Source organism: Gallinula chloropus (assembly GCF_964237585.1).
Source record: "Gallinula chloropus genome assembly, chromosome: 17".
In the NCBI taxonomy this organism is placed as follows: domain Eukaryota; kingdom Metazoa; phylum Chordata; class Aves; order Gruiformes; family Rallidae; genus Gallinula; species Gallinula chloropus.
The window spans coordinates 1,326,604-1,340,940 of record NC_140102.1 but is presented as its reverse complement, the minus strand read 5'-3'; the positions used below and the strand labels follow the sequence as shown (position 1 = coordinate 1,340,940).

The window sequence follows — 14,337 nt, the reverse complement described above, 5'->3', positions numbered from 1 at the left end:
GTTTCATAAGGGTTTTTTAAAAAATAAGCAATAAAAGAACTGGAAAGCCACAGGAGATGGATTATTCAATATGCAGTGTATGTACTGCCAGGGAAGATTAAACTCACAGTGCTAGCTTTACTGCCCCCTTCTACCATGCTGCATTACTTCCAGGAATAGTTTAAAACACCCTGTTGCTACAGGTCTGCTATAAATATGTCTTAGTAGGAAGGAGTTTGTCAAATACCATGGAAGTGTTTTTGTAGCCCCAATTATTTCACCCGTGCAGTCAGGTCTATATCTCCTCTCCAGACTTGCACAGAGGCACATGATACTTTTCTAGAGGAGCATTTTATTTATAAAGTTATTTCCTTAAGTCACACCACTTAATTTTCTTAGAAAGTTCATAGCTGATTCTGAAATAAAGTTGAAAATTAATTAAAACATTCCTTTTCTGATCATTTCTGCATGTTACATCCCCTCACAAGGGCAAAGACTGACAGCACATTACCTTTATAAATGCAATTCAGTGTGTGCATAAATATTTCAAACTTACCTTCTGTCTGTTTGATTTAGCTGCATTTGTTTCCAGATCTGTATCTTCATCTGAAGCAACACTGTCATAATCAGGCTGGTCATTATCCTGACTTTCACTGCTATGCTGATTGCTGATTGATTTAAGGATCAGTTCCACATTTTCTGTAGATCAACACACACAGTTTAAAAATATACAGGTAAGTTTAGGGAAGAAATTAAAGTATGCACTTCCAAGTAATCAAAAACCAGAAAAAACAGAAAGAAGAAAAAACTTTTCATCCAGAGAAAGAATACAAGTATCATTTGACTAACCCAGTTAAATCCAGTTTAGATCCACCTAAGATTTACTGTGCAAAATGTACAAGTTTTATAGCTTTCTTCTAATTTCTTGTAAGCCATTAGGCAAGTTAAAAGTGATAAGAAACAGGGTTCAGCAGCTTAGAGCAGCCAGGAAAGCCAGACACTGACATTGTCCTGGCTGCCAATCAGAGAAGCATCAAACTGCACAGGAATATTGTCAAAAACTTTGCCAAGTTATCCTAAAACCCACACCCCACTTTAAAAAGAGGGAATTTGTGCAATTTGATTTAATTGTGTAACAAATATCCACCTTAACAGACAGCTCTTCTGTTGGGGCACTATCTGGGTGGCCTAATGCATACTGCCAGTGGCCTGCTATACATGTGATTCAGATCTTACCAGATATAAAACCAACCGCAGTTTGTTTCCTCCTTCACGTGGTACTTCTGAACGTGGCTATGGCACCCATTAAACTGCTCAAGATTTGCATCTAGTAAAGCTGTCAACCAAAAGAACACTCACCTTTTGAACCAGTGAGAGGATTCCCCTGTTGTCTTCGTTTGGCATCACTTAAAATATCTATAACTAGCGTGGCAAACTCGTGGGCATTAAACCGAGCCAGTTTCTGTCTTCCCTAAATCAGAGAATAATACATGGGGAAAAAAAAGGGACATTGTGCATTAGACAAACAGCAGAGCTCCCAGGTAAAACTAAGCCAACTCTCTCACAGGAAGTTGAATGTTTCATTGCATTTATTGCAAGAAGTGTGATTTAAACTACAGAACTGCACACTCCAGGGGAGGGGAAACATGAAACTGTTTTAACTCTTTACAAGTAAATGCAACTCTTCAGCAGAAGTGAAGAATTATTACTGAGAATAGTTGGCCTGTTAAAAAAAACCATCAGTTTTACACTTTTAAGGAGATTGTATACCTGATTCCTGGTTGAGGAATATTCAGGATTTACGGGAAGAAAAGGGACCACTGTGGTCTCGGTCACAAGCGTACTGTGATTCTGAGTAGCAAGCCAAACTGCTCAGGGAAGAAAAGAGAGAAGAAAAGTACTATTTGCCAGTGTTTCTTGTCAAATAAAAGACCCCAATTTCAAACACAAACACAATCAATTCAGAGGCAGGCCTTCCCCCTCACCCAGGGTTCTCTAGTTTGTAGAAAACCTGGTGTTTAATCAATTAACGTCATCTTCAGACAATGCAAGACAAAGAAACCACCATTATCAGTAATTACTGAACACAAAAGTACTTCAGAGAGAACACATGCTTGCACTAAGGTCTTGTATGAAACATTAACAGTTTGGATTTATTTTAGAGGGTTCCAGAAAGCCCCATTCACCTGCATCTGTTTCCCTCCTGTCAACTTCATCATACACATCCATGGCAAGTTCTTCAAATAAGTGGTTGCTCAGCTAAGGGTAGAAGAGAGCAGTTACAGCTTGAAAATAAACAAAACCTACTAAGTTCTCTAGAACATAGAAAGCACAAAAGCACAACTCTGCTCTCCTCTGGCTGGTTTTCAGCCTGTATGGTTGCTTGTTTCTCACCTTGCTTAGCACAGCATCCATGAAGCACCCAGATACCACCCCCAATTGCTAGACACGGGGACAACAGCCCCATTCTACACTGTACTGGTCAGTGTGTTGGGCTTTTTTCCCCTCCTGATCTCAAAAAGACCAAGTTATCTCAGTTTTGCTGTTCCTGTCCTCCCCCAGTCCTGCTGGAGGGACTCTGCTGGGGCTGGGTTGCTGGCCAGGGTCAGTCCACCACGAAGTGTGAGGAGACCATGTAGCAATCCATCTACTTCTAGCTAGAAATAGAAATCATCCACTATCAGCATGTTAACAGCAGAGAGCCAGTTCTGAAGCAGGATTCATACTTGGTTTGCACTGAATGCCATCTGAATACCAGCTCTACACATGCTGGCTTGTTTTGCTGCAATTGTTGTGACCACTAGCATCACCTTTAGAGAAAACCAGACACTGTTGAATAGAAGAACATCACCACAATTGTTCTTCCCCCAAAGATTTTTAACCTGTTGCTGAAAGCTTTAAGTAGAGGGTGATCATATTCCCACTCCTACTTGTAAAAGGATTTGGTCACCAACATTCAGTAGAACTAGTGAGCTGACATTACTATCAACTCATTAGCAGACAGTAATGCACTGCTCTGGCTTTCTGGAAAGGTAATGGCAAATCATAACAATTAACACAGAGATTTATATAAAATACATGAGAACAAGACAAAAAAGTTTAAGGTCCTGAACTGGGGAGGCAGAAGTAGAGATACTGCCCCAATTGAGACCAACAAGTATTTGTTCTCCATCCTGGATTTGTCAGCATCTCTGCTCCTCCACTTCTGCCTATTTTCATGTTTTTCTCCAGACTTTTACCTTGCTACAGCACTGACATTTATTTATGCAAGGAATTAGCAGTAGAGCAGCTTGAAAGAAGGGGTGCAGAGTTTGCCATGCCTAGACAAAGACGTTTTACTCACAGACTGAAGCTTCTTCTTAGCTGCTTTTGCAAGTTCTGATAAATCTAGACTGCTATGAAGACAGAAAGTGATCATTACATCTACAGCATTTAACAGCTTGTTTAAACAGAAACTTTATATTTTGATAATTCAAAGATTAAAACATCTCTTTTATTTGAAATTCATCCATCTTTCAGCACTTTTCACACGCTGATCTCACTATCATATCAATGGGTATATTGCTAAGCTGTTCAAGACAGCAATCTTAAAATTTAAAACAAGAGAATCCCCCAAATCCTTTTGAATTTAAATACCCACATGTGCAGAGCTCAGGCAGCAGACAAGCACAATAAAATGCTTTTTGTAAGGAATCTGAACAATACAATCATTCTGACCAGACCTCGAGCCCACAGCAAACACACAGGGTTTGTTCCACTGGGCTTTGCAGGAGGTAGGTGCCCACTGGGCTGGCAAACAGCTACAGGAACAGGGCCATGCTTAAAATTATTCTGTACTGATCAGTAATTAATCTCTTCTGCTAGTTTCCAGGCTCAAATGTGAGGCAGGAGATGAAAATTGTGCTGTTTAATAGAATTTATCACAAAAGCCACAGATCAAGCAGCTGACAAATGTTGAGTCCATGTTTCTATCACCCAGGGGAAGGCTCCCCTCACTTAAGAGGAAGGAAAGGCTCAAACCAACCCCTGTGTGATTAACTGACTTCACAGAGGTAAGGCAGTGGGGTTGTACTGCAGGCTCTGAGCAAGTCCTTCACTCTGCACATCAACCTCCCTCTCTGTGCAGTGAGGCAAACAGCACTTACTCTGCTCTGCAAAATGCTTCCTGCTGAAAACACACAGTACTTTACCCAACAGCTACACACAGAGGATCTAAAGAATTTCAGATGGCAACACTAAGTATTACACAGTTCCTTTAACTTTCATTCTACTCCAGTTTTTCATGGGAATTGTGCAAGCAATAAGTGGAACAGATTTACTTACAGCCGTCTTAATTCCAATTGCACAGCAGTAAAAGAAAAACAGGCACTTATGGTTGATGCTTGATACAGGTATGATGCAACTGATCACAACCAAAAGTTAAAAGCACTCAGATGATCAAAAGTATTAATATTTTCAGAGAAAAACACAGCTTTTTTACATATATTAGATTTAAAATGCTGTATCAGGAAGTTAACTTGATTGTTAACTCATTATTTACAAGATCTGTTTCCCAGGAATCCCCAGGTGTGACCCCTTCATGTAACTGTCTCACCTTCCCCCTCCTTTTTAAACAAATACAGTAAACTTTGACAATCTTCTGATTTTGTTTAAATGCCAATAGAAAAAAAAACCCAAGGACTTCCAAGACTGATAAAGGCATATGTTAAATAATGAGTTGTATCAGAAGGGACACTTAAATCATGAGGATTTTTTATTTTGATGTTTTCAGACATGCTACAGAATCAGCAACTTACCTGTCTGCCATCTGAGGTATAACAAAGTGCTGTCCATTTTTATGCTCTAGAATTCAAAACAAATTGCATTTTAATGGGTTGATCCCAGACTATTGTTCTAATGCTGTCAGGATGTATGGCTTGTATTCAGTGTTACTAAAAGACACAGCAATGGGGAACCTAAGAGTATACACAGCAGGCAAACACTGCAGAGTTTCTCTCACGTGTAATCACTCGATTTCCAATTGCTGGAAGCTGGCAAGTCTGAAGGTTCCTACCACAATTTCCCAAGGCTATCAAAGACTGTAATTAAGGCTTATCAACTGTATTAAAATTCCATTAAGAAAAAGCCCTTACATAGGTACCATGAAGGCACCTAATGGCTACAAGTTTTTAAGTGGGCTTGTGTTCCAGAGGAACCCACTTAATGGAATGCAGCCCTGCTTTTGCAGTTCAGTGAGAAGAACCTACAGAGAAGAGTTCCTACAGTATCTCCTGCAGACTATTCAACACAATTCACTCCCTGGAGTTAAACAGTATTCATCCAACCTCATATACAGGTTGCTCCACGCTTCCAGGGGTATATGGAACCCGTATTTGTGGAAAAACAGAAAGGAACCTATTTTTAAATTTAGATATATTTAAACTCCCATTGTTCTGACTTCCAAATGCATTCTATCATCTTACATCTTACACTTTCTTCACATATAATTTATACAGTGCTAGAACATTTGAGATGCACATAAAAAGCATAGTCATGCTGACATAAAAATTACACACCACAGTTTGAAGTGTCCTATAATTAACACCAAAAGCTCTCAGAATGTAGGTTTACTTTTTACTTACCTGGCTTCCTGCCGCAGAGATAGAAAGCTAACCTGTCTGTGAGTTCATACTGGATTTCCACCAGGCGTTCTGCCAGCTCATGATGCCCTCCTTGTCTGGTTTGCACACACACACACACAAAAGTTACATTAGTTACCCATATTTACACAGGAAAAAACTTCAAATTTCAATTGTCAGAGAAACAGATTGAGTACCAGCTCCTGTTCAACACCACCCGTGAGTGCACAAGAGTGCAGGCTCACAGCAGCACTTCCAACTGTATGTTCCAGTGGGCAAAATAGATAGATAAATGTCTATGAACTCCCCAAAATTTTTCAGAACTCTCAAAAGCTTTGCCTACTGCTTTGCTGCAGAAAACCCACCCAGATTATATAGGCCATTTGGATTCATTTCCAATTTTCTAGACAGCTCTTGAGCTCACGCAGCAAACTCACCCAACTTCACATATAGTTAATGGCACTGAAAGCCAGAAATATTTTGGTGTATTGTATTCTTAACGTCCATATTCCATGTATGGCCTCAATTCAAAAGCCATCAGAGCAATCAGGATGTTTTATTTACACAGATGTGCAGGTTCTGCTTGATCAGTAATGTCCACATTACTGCACAGAAACACAAAAAGATCTTCAGTGCAGGTCCTGCAGCTCCTCATCCCTGCCCAAGTGATGAGCAGACATCTGTGGTTAATCCTTCTTGACATGCAGGCTTTCCTGAGGGTGCTGTTCTGCAACTGGATGCACCTAACAGTTCACTGCCACTTCAAAGCCTAGTTCATCCCCTGCTCCCTGATGGATCTGTGCTGTCCCTCCCTTTCCTACAGCGATTCCCTAGTTAATCTGCACTCCTGGAGAATACTCAGCTTCCACTTGCTGACACTCTTCTCCTCAGATTACCTTTTGTGAGCTATTAAGATTGGCAGAGCCTGTTTTATTGAGAATTGGCTATGAAATGATAAAATTCTTATTTATACCCATTATACATTTATTCTTTCTGGAAAAAGTACTTATTAGCATTTAACAGTCAAGCTATTTTCAGGAGAGCAACACATCATGAACATCAGTGAGTATATAAGCATCACATGTGTGAGAGCCTCCTACCTTGCACAGTCGACTGGAGTTTTCCCATTGGAATCCTGTGTGCCAGGATCAGCACCATAAACTGCTAGTAATTCTGCTTGTAAAGTCTGTCCTGCCTTAGCAGCCACGTGGAGTGGGGTGTTTCCCTTCTCCTGCAAGTTAATAAGAAAAGCATCTACTTAATCAACAAGCCTGAGCAGAATATTGAGATATAACGTGTATCAGCTGAAGCCAGAATAAACATTACAAACTGTAAGAATTCAGAGTGTATCAGAACAAGGACCAAAGCTTCATACAGGGTGAAAGAAGTTGGCTTGGGCTCCTAAGGAGAGCAACCGCAGACACGTCTCCAGATTCCCCGTCCGGACACTGGAGTGGAGTTGCTGAAAAACAAGCAGGATTGTACTTAATACAGCAGCAGTAATTCAGCATTTGGGTTTTTTCATCTAGTAATTTAGAAACAGGTGCAGAAGTCCTGCCACAGCTGGGTTGTGTCACCATTTTTCTCTATAACCTAAACTTCAGCCTCTCAAAATCCATATATTTATTACCAAATAAAAGTGGCTTTGAGTTGAAGTCGAGCTGCATTTGTTTACACAGCACTGCTGAAGTGCAGCAATAGTTACACCAAGTGAAAAGCAACTAATTTAACTCAGATTTCACTGTTCTGTTACACACAAGCTGCAGAAGAAAGCCATACTAACCTTACTAAGGTCTTTGGCAGTAACACTGTCATCTTCACGGCATGGCAAGCGATGGACAAATGCTAACATCTGATATTTAGCCCTGATGAATTCTGCTTTGTTGGGACTGCAAAGAGACACCCAAGCAACAGAAGAGAAAGGAAGTAATTATTACTGCTTTCACAGTAGTACAGATGCTCTAGAAAAGATTCACAAGTGAAGACTGCATTAGATCTCTGCATGCTCCTAGTAGCTAAGCTACACATGGAGAAATATTCTCATTTATAAACCCAACCCAGTGCAGACTGTGTAACTACAGTGAGCATACTTTTGTTACAAACATCAAAGAGCCAGCAGACTAGGATGCAGCATATGTTTCAACTTCATTATGCCAACTTAAGATCCATATTTACATCTGAAAATGAAGCACCACAGTCAGTGACTGAATTCTCTCTATTTTTTTTTAATTCATCAACCAAACCCAGGTTCATTAGCAGCATTCAGTTAACTGAAGCATGTGGGGTTGAAACTCTTTTGATTAAGTAGAAGGAAGGGTTCTCACTACTCAAGACTAGAGGTCAGGAATCAGTATTTCAGAGAATTCAAGCAATGTATTGCCATTTTCACAATAAATTGTAAAAAATGTAATCACTGGAATTAAATAAACAAAACCCAGAAAGGCTAGTTGACTCCTGTTCTCTTCTGGCAACAAAACACAGACAGGTTCCCATGGATACCTTGCTGCCTCTGTCACTGCTGAATAAAACAACCACACTTGATAAAAACGCTGTGATTTTCCACTTACTGCACTTTATCCTGTGGGCTTGCTTTGCGCCTTCCACTCATAACAGAGGCAGGGTCCAGCAGTGAATGTTCCCATATGGAGTTAGCACCATTATTGTACAGTGTTTCAACCATCTGAAATCCAAAGCACACACAAGCAGGCACTGAAGAGCTTTGCTGTGAGCTGCACAGCCTGACTAGTCAAGGGTCAAGCCAACAGAGATTCACGTGCCAGCATCCACCACCTACTGGGATACCAGATCCAGGCACACACCTCACACATTATTATGTGGAATGCAGTAAGAACCCTCTTGAAATTATCTATCTTCCCCACAGCAGCTCTGCTGAAGAGAGAAGCCTGCTATACATCAAAAACTTAGCTTGAAGAAGATGCATTGCATAAGCCTGAAAGAAAAACTGAAGGTGACTTTCCAAAACAAAGGTGTCAAGTTGAAAAGGCACAGACAATCCTGATTTCAGTGGTCTGGCACAGCAAAACAAGAGAAATAAAAGACTAACTTAGGAAAAAAACTACACACAAAACACCTTAAAAAGGACCTGCCCCTCTCAAACAGAAGGTCATTGATTTAAATTCCGTTTTTTAAATGTTTAAACTAAACTATGCCTAGTTCTAATGAAGAGACAGTTTTAGTTCTCACCTGCAGCAGGGTGGGAGGCCATGGTGTGTGCTTGAGATGTCTCACTTGAGAGATATGACGGCCCAGACTTCGGTGGACGCTGCAGCACTCATCACAGATGAGAATCCCCCTGTTTATAGATGCCCAACAAGGATCTGAAAAGGAACACATGGATTACAACACAAGGAGCCAACACGACCTTGTATGTCAACCACAGAGCCTAAACCAAAGAGCCCTGCCTTCTAACCTGAGTGGTACTGCTTAGCCTTTATGGGAGCTTGTAAATGTTAGACCCTGCTGGGCCTCTGGATGCTGGGGATGTAACAATCCTCACACTTACTGGGGCTGGGGGAGTCCCAGCACAGCACAGAGGCCGCTGTGGAAACTCTGAGAAAAGCCCCACTGTTTGCAGTCCTTCTGATGAAAATACTTCCCCTTGTAAGCACAACAGGACACCACATTTATTACCTTTTCAAGTGCCCACACGTCATTTAGCAGAGCCCTTCAGAAATACTCCTAACACTAGGACCCTCCTGCTCTTTTGAAAGACTCAGAAGTCTATGCCACCTTAGAAGGAAAGCAGAAAGACAACTGATGGAAGGCAGAAGTGGTAAATAATACACACGAGCCCTTCTGCAGCTTCAAACAGCATAAAACACGGTGGGGAAGTTACATCAGATTGACACCAAACACAGGCAGGGCAGGACGTTAAGCCAGGGAGGCCCCTCCACTGCTCTCTGCTCAGCCCCCAGAGGGAAGTCCAGCTCCCTGTCAGTGACAAGAGCCTCAGCGTGCTCAGAACTGAACCAGGCAGATCTGCAGGTGCAGTGCACCCCAGGAGAAAGGCAACGGGGAATTCAAGATCACTTCTACTTTTGAAAGCTCCTAATTTCAAACCCAGCGGTGAGTTTGAGGTCAGGTAAGCACCACACAAGCCTGGTATCTGCTGAGAGGTCTCTGCATCCTGTCAGAATACATCTAGGCAGCTGTGCAGCATGAAAAGAGCCCTCGCTGACCCATGCAGTGAAGTTCCTGGATCCCTGAAACGTGAGATCCGATCATGGTTGTGGCTGCTGAGCAGAGTTGATGTGGTGTGTGTGCTGAAGGCGATGTGGGCAAACCTGTTGGAGCCAGGAGGGATGGGAGCATCTCTTCACAGATGATTATCAGAGCCCAGAGCCAAATTAAAGCTGGTGTTTTAGGGGAAAAAAACCACCCTTGATCCTAATTTAAAAAACAAATTAATAACAAGCACGCTACCCCCTTATTAAATTATTCCATAATTTTAACAACTTTCACTTCCAAGAAGGAAAAAACCCAATGAAATGAGATGCATTAGGCTAACCTAACAACCCAAGACTGGAGGCAGCCTTCCAGATTAATGAGCCCAGTCGCTTCTCATTACAGCCAGCCTTATCACAGGCTCATTCATAAACTAATAGGATTCTTCTGAAAGCCACAGCATTTTTTGTTTCAGTTGCTACTTACAGGCTGCCTGTGAACGTCACTGTTTGGGCTAAGAGGCACCATCAGGTTTTTATTTTACACCTACCTCAGTGTCTAACTTAACTGGCCCCCAAACATCTTTTTAGCCATCTTTAATTATTATTTATTTGGTTGTTTTGTAGCAGAAATGGGGCATTAAAAAAAAAAATCTTCTGAAGAAAAAAAAAAGCTGAGGCCTCATTTGTAATTTCAGCTGGTGCACTTTGCTTAAATCACGCTGGTGAGAACCCATGTTTAGGTAGAATCCATCAAAAACTGGCACCATGGGAGATGGGGATGGTGTGCTGCAAAGACAGACAATTAAAAAACCCCAAACTAACTAAAACCTGGCAGATTTGGCAAGGGAACTGACAGCTCCTTCTCAGTGGGGTGAGAGAACAAACACTTTTTGCTCCTACTCAGTGCTGGGGAGCCTAGAGAGAGGACAGAGCAGCTCAGGCCCCAGTTTAGAAACATAAACAGAGAGGATTCGACAGCGTGCACGGTGGAGAGCGGAGACTGATCGAAAGGAACGTGAGGTCAGGCACTGCAACTTGTCTTCTGAGTCACACTGGTTTCACTGAAGGAGCTTTTTCAGTAGTACCATTTACTTGTGCTCAGGTAACGGGTGGGGATGGGAAGAGAAGGCAAACAGTCTTAGATAATCTGAAGAGACAGAGAGCGAGCTGTCAGGTCATGGGGAAAACGGTATTTCAGGTTTAAGTTTAATTATCTGCACTAGAATTTACTCAATTTTTTAAAAGGATTGAAATATGGACACAAACAAAATATGCTGAAGCTGATACCAAAACACAAGCAGGAGGGAAACTAGAAAGATAGGTGAAATCTGTTTTCAGGAACATGGCAGAGCGTTCAAAACAGGAAGCGTGTGATGAAGACAAGTGCTGCCCGGGAGTAGGAAGTGTAGCAGAGAAGCACACGTAAAACCACCTCCTGAAAAGAAAACTCCTCTGACTTTGCCTAGAAACAAAGTGTTTGTGGATGAAGTTCAAGGGGTAGGTACAAGCTGTGGGAGGAATCCAGCATCCCACGCTTGCTGCACCTGGTGTGGGTGGAAAGGCTGCAGTCCCTCCACTCTCCTGAGGCAGCCACACACCCAGCAGCTCCAAACACCTGCTGACAAAACACCTCTGGCTCAAGTAAAAGAGAGAGAGTGATTTTTTAATTTAAAAAAATATAGAAATTAAGATTTCTTTATGTATAATATGGATAACCCAGTGGATTTCCTCACTGAGATGGAGTAAATAGCTGACAATGCTGTAGTATCATGACACAACAATATTAAAGGCAATAAAAACCAAAACAAGATGACAAGATTACCCTGTCAGTGATTCTGATAAGCTCAGCAGGGCTGGGCAGTGTAACAACCACCAACACAGCAACACAACTTTATCTCAGGGTGGTAACACCCCTGATGTTTAAAAGCATAGATATGCTGTGTGGAACGAGATAGGGACAACTGCCTGCATAAGAAACTCAAGCTTTACCCATTGTGGAAACAAAATTACACGAAGATAGAAGTAACTGCCTGGGAGTTAATTTGAGATTTTTATTATTTTATTGGTTTTAAGCAGAAGTCTAGTTTATCTAACAAGGGTTGTTGTCCCCTCTCGTACATCTTCCTCTCTTCTGGCTGCTCCTGTGTTACCTGCAGTGAGGTGTGCTGATTCACTTCACTACCTGTGGAGTTACATTGGAAGAACGAGGATGGAGCACAACAAAAACTACCTAACTCTGAGGAGGAGGGACAATAAACCCACACAGTGGCTAAATAACCCCCCCACAACGTAAACTGAACAGTTTTAAGTGCAAGAACAGCAAAAGCTACAGTCAGAAAGAGATATAGCCACTTGTCCAAAGCCAAGATTTGCTTCACTAAGCTCCCAAGCTTATCTGTGGTGGGCACATCAACTCCACACGCGTGCCTCTTGCTGAGTGTTTCCAACCCCCATCTATCAGGTGCTTCGGGACAGCCCTCCCTTGGAAGCCCGGGATACCGGCACGGCACACCCAGGTTTGGGCATGCCATGCACCCTCCAAGCCCAAACGCCGCCTCCCCCCCGACTCCGAGAACAAGGGATGTCTCCAGAGCCGGTCCTGCTCTCCTCAAAGCCCCCCCACACCCCCCAAGCCAGCCACTGCCCCCTCCGCAACCCGCGCCCTGCTCCCAGCGCCGGGCTCGGTGACCGCAGGCTCCCGTAGGTAACCCTTCCTCCTTCCCAAGCCGACAACTTCCCGATTTACTTCGAAGCCGAGCGCGGCGGTTGTCCACAGGCCGTTCCCCGAAGGTCTGGTCCCTCAGCGCGGCCCCGGGGGGCCCTGACAGGGCGGGGAGGGGGGTCCCGGCCGGGCTCCCGGGGCGCCTTACGGGCCAAGTGACAGCAGCCTGAGGCGGGGGGTGCTCGGGGAAGAGAACGGCTCCCTCGGGAAAGGGCCGAGACGGGACAAACCGGCCGAAAAGGGGTCGGAACCCGGCTCCCCGCCGAAGGGGAGACGCTACGAGGCGGTGACAGCCCCGAGCAGCGCCGGGGAGCCGCGGGGCCGAGCGGGGACCGCCGCCTGCCCCCTCCCTTCCCCTCCCGGGACGCGGCACCGCGCTTCCCCGCCGCGCCGGGGCCGCTCCCGGGGTCGGCCCCGCTGACAGGAGACCCCCCTCGCTCCCTCAACCCCCGCGGCCATGGCGGAGCCCCGGCGCTTCCCGCCCCCCACAGCCGCCACCTGCCCGCGCCCCCCCAGCGCCCGGGAGGGAGGGAAGGAGGGCGGGGGGGGGGGGGGGGGGGAAGCGGCGCTGCCCGGTCTGAGGCGGGGGGGATGGGCTCTCCCCGGCCGCCGAGGCGCCTCCGCCGCGCTGTCGAGGCCGCCGCCGAGGCCGCTGCCTACCCTGGGCGCTGCAGTCGGCGCAGACCTCGCTGCTCCTCAGGCGCTTCGACATGGTGAGCGGCGGCGGGACCGGGCGCTTCCTGCCGCCGTAACGGGCCCGCGCCGCCAGCCCCCGCCAGGCGGCCCAGACCAGGCGGCAGCGCGCATGCGCGCCGCAGCGCCACCGGCGCTATTCACCCCAACACCAGAGCTGCTCGCCGAGCTCAGGGTTGGCTTCGGCCGGGCAGCGAGGGGCGGGGCCGGGGCGCCATGTTGGCTCCTGGCAAAAGGGCGGTAGTCAGCCTGGGGGAAGCCGGACATGTTTGTCCCTGGCAGACGCCCGGCTGCGGGCTGCGCTCCGCTACTGTGCGGGAGCGCGGGGACCTGCCGTAAGTGGCTGCACCGGCCTGCTCGCCGTCCCCTCGGACTACGGCAGAAGGGGAGCAGCGAGAAGCGAGTTGCCGCGGAAGCCTGGCGCCGCAGGCGGGCGGAAGAAGCTGCTCTCTAGCGAGCCCTGCCCTCACCCATCATGGCGGCGGCAGAGCGAGCGGGCGAAACCAACGCTCGTCGGGGGAGGGGGGAGACACAGCCAGTGCTAAGCTCCGCGTCCGGCCCGACGCCGCGCTACCTCCCCTCGGCGCGGAGAGCAATGGGGGCAGCTCGCGGGCGGAATGCTCCACCTGCCCGCCCGCGCGGGGGGAAGAGGGGGAGCGGATTGAGCGGGGAACAGCAGCTTCCTCTTTCCCTAGGCTCGCCGGTGGCGGCGGGCTGGAGGGAAGCGAGGGGGAGCCCCCCCCCGCCGCCCGCCGCGCTGTGGTCCGTCCCGGCCGCAGCCCTGGGCAGGCCGGAAGGAGGGGCGCGGAGGCGGCCGGGTGTGTGGGGCGCGGGAGGCCCGGGGGGGGCTGCGGGTGCGCCGGGAGCGGGGGAGGCCCGGGGGAGGGGGTACCGGGAGTGAGGGGAGACCCCCGGGAGTGAGGGGAGACCCCCGGGAGTGAGGGGAGAACCCGGGGTGGGGGCCTGTGAGGGTGCCAGGAGCAGGGGAGGCCCTCGGGACTGAGGGGCCGCGGGAGTACCGGGAGCAGGGGAGCCCGGGGCCTGTGGAGGGCTGCGGGAGGCGCCAGGAGGAGGGGAGACCCCTGGGGTGAGGGGGCAGGAGGAGGAGGGGAGACCCCCCCCGGGGTGTGAGGGTAGC

The 14,337-nt window shown here is 46.7% G+C and overlaps 1 protein-coding gene across 2 annotated transcripts in view; it reads right to left on the bottom strand.

Moving 5' to 3' along the window:
* Nucleotides 1-13,218, bottom strand: part of GIT2 (GIT ArfGAP 2) — a gene marked incomplete at its 5' end in the record, with an annotated part of 29,539 nt that extends 16,321 nt beyond the window's left edge. For both annotated transcript variants that reach the window (XM_084271804.1, XM_084271805.1), the window contains 13 exons: nt 536-678; nt 1,339-1,450; nt 1,750-1,847; nt 2,166-2,238; nt 3,323-3,374; nt 4,776-4,821; nt 5,601-5,695; nt 6,698-6,828; nt 6,973-7,059; nt 7,381-7,486; nt 8,165-8,277; nt 8,802-8,935; nt 13,167-13,218. In XM_084271804.1, coding sequence (XP_084127930.1) covers nt 536-678; nt 1,339-1,450; nt 1,750-1,847; nt 2,166-2,238; nt 3,323-3,374; nt 4,776-4,821; nt 5,601-5,695; nt 6,698-6,828; nt 6,973-7,059; nt 7,381-7,486; nt 8,165-8,277; nt 8,802-8,935; nt 13,167-13,218 — 1,242 coding nt within the window. The remainder of the gene's footprint in view (nt 1-535; nt 679-1,338; nt 1,451-1,749; nt 1,848-2,165; nt 2,239-3,322; nt 3,375-4,775; nt 4,822-5,600; nt 5,696-6,697; nt 6,829-6,972; nt 7,060-7,380; nt 7,487-8,164; nt 8,278-8,801; nt 8,936-13,166) is intronic.
* Nucleotides 13,219-14,337: the final 1,119 nt, after the last annotated feature.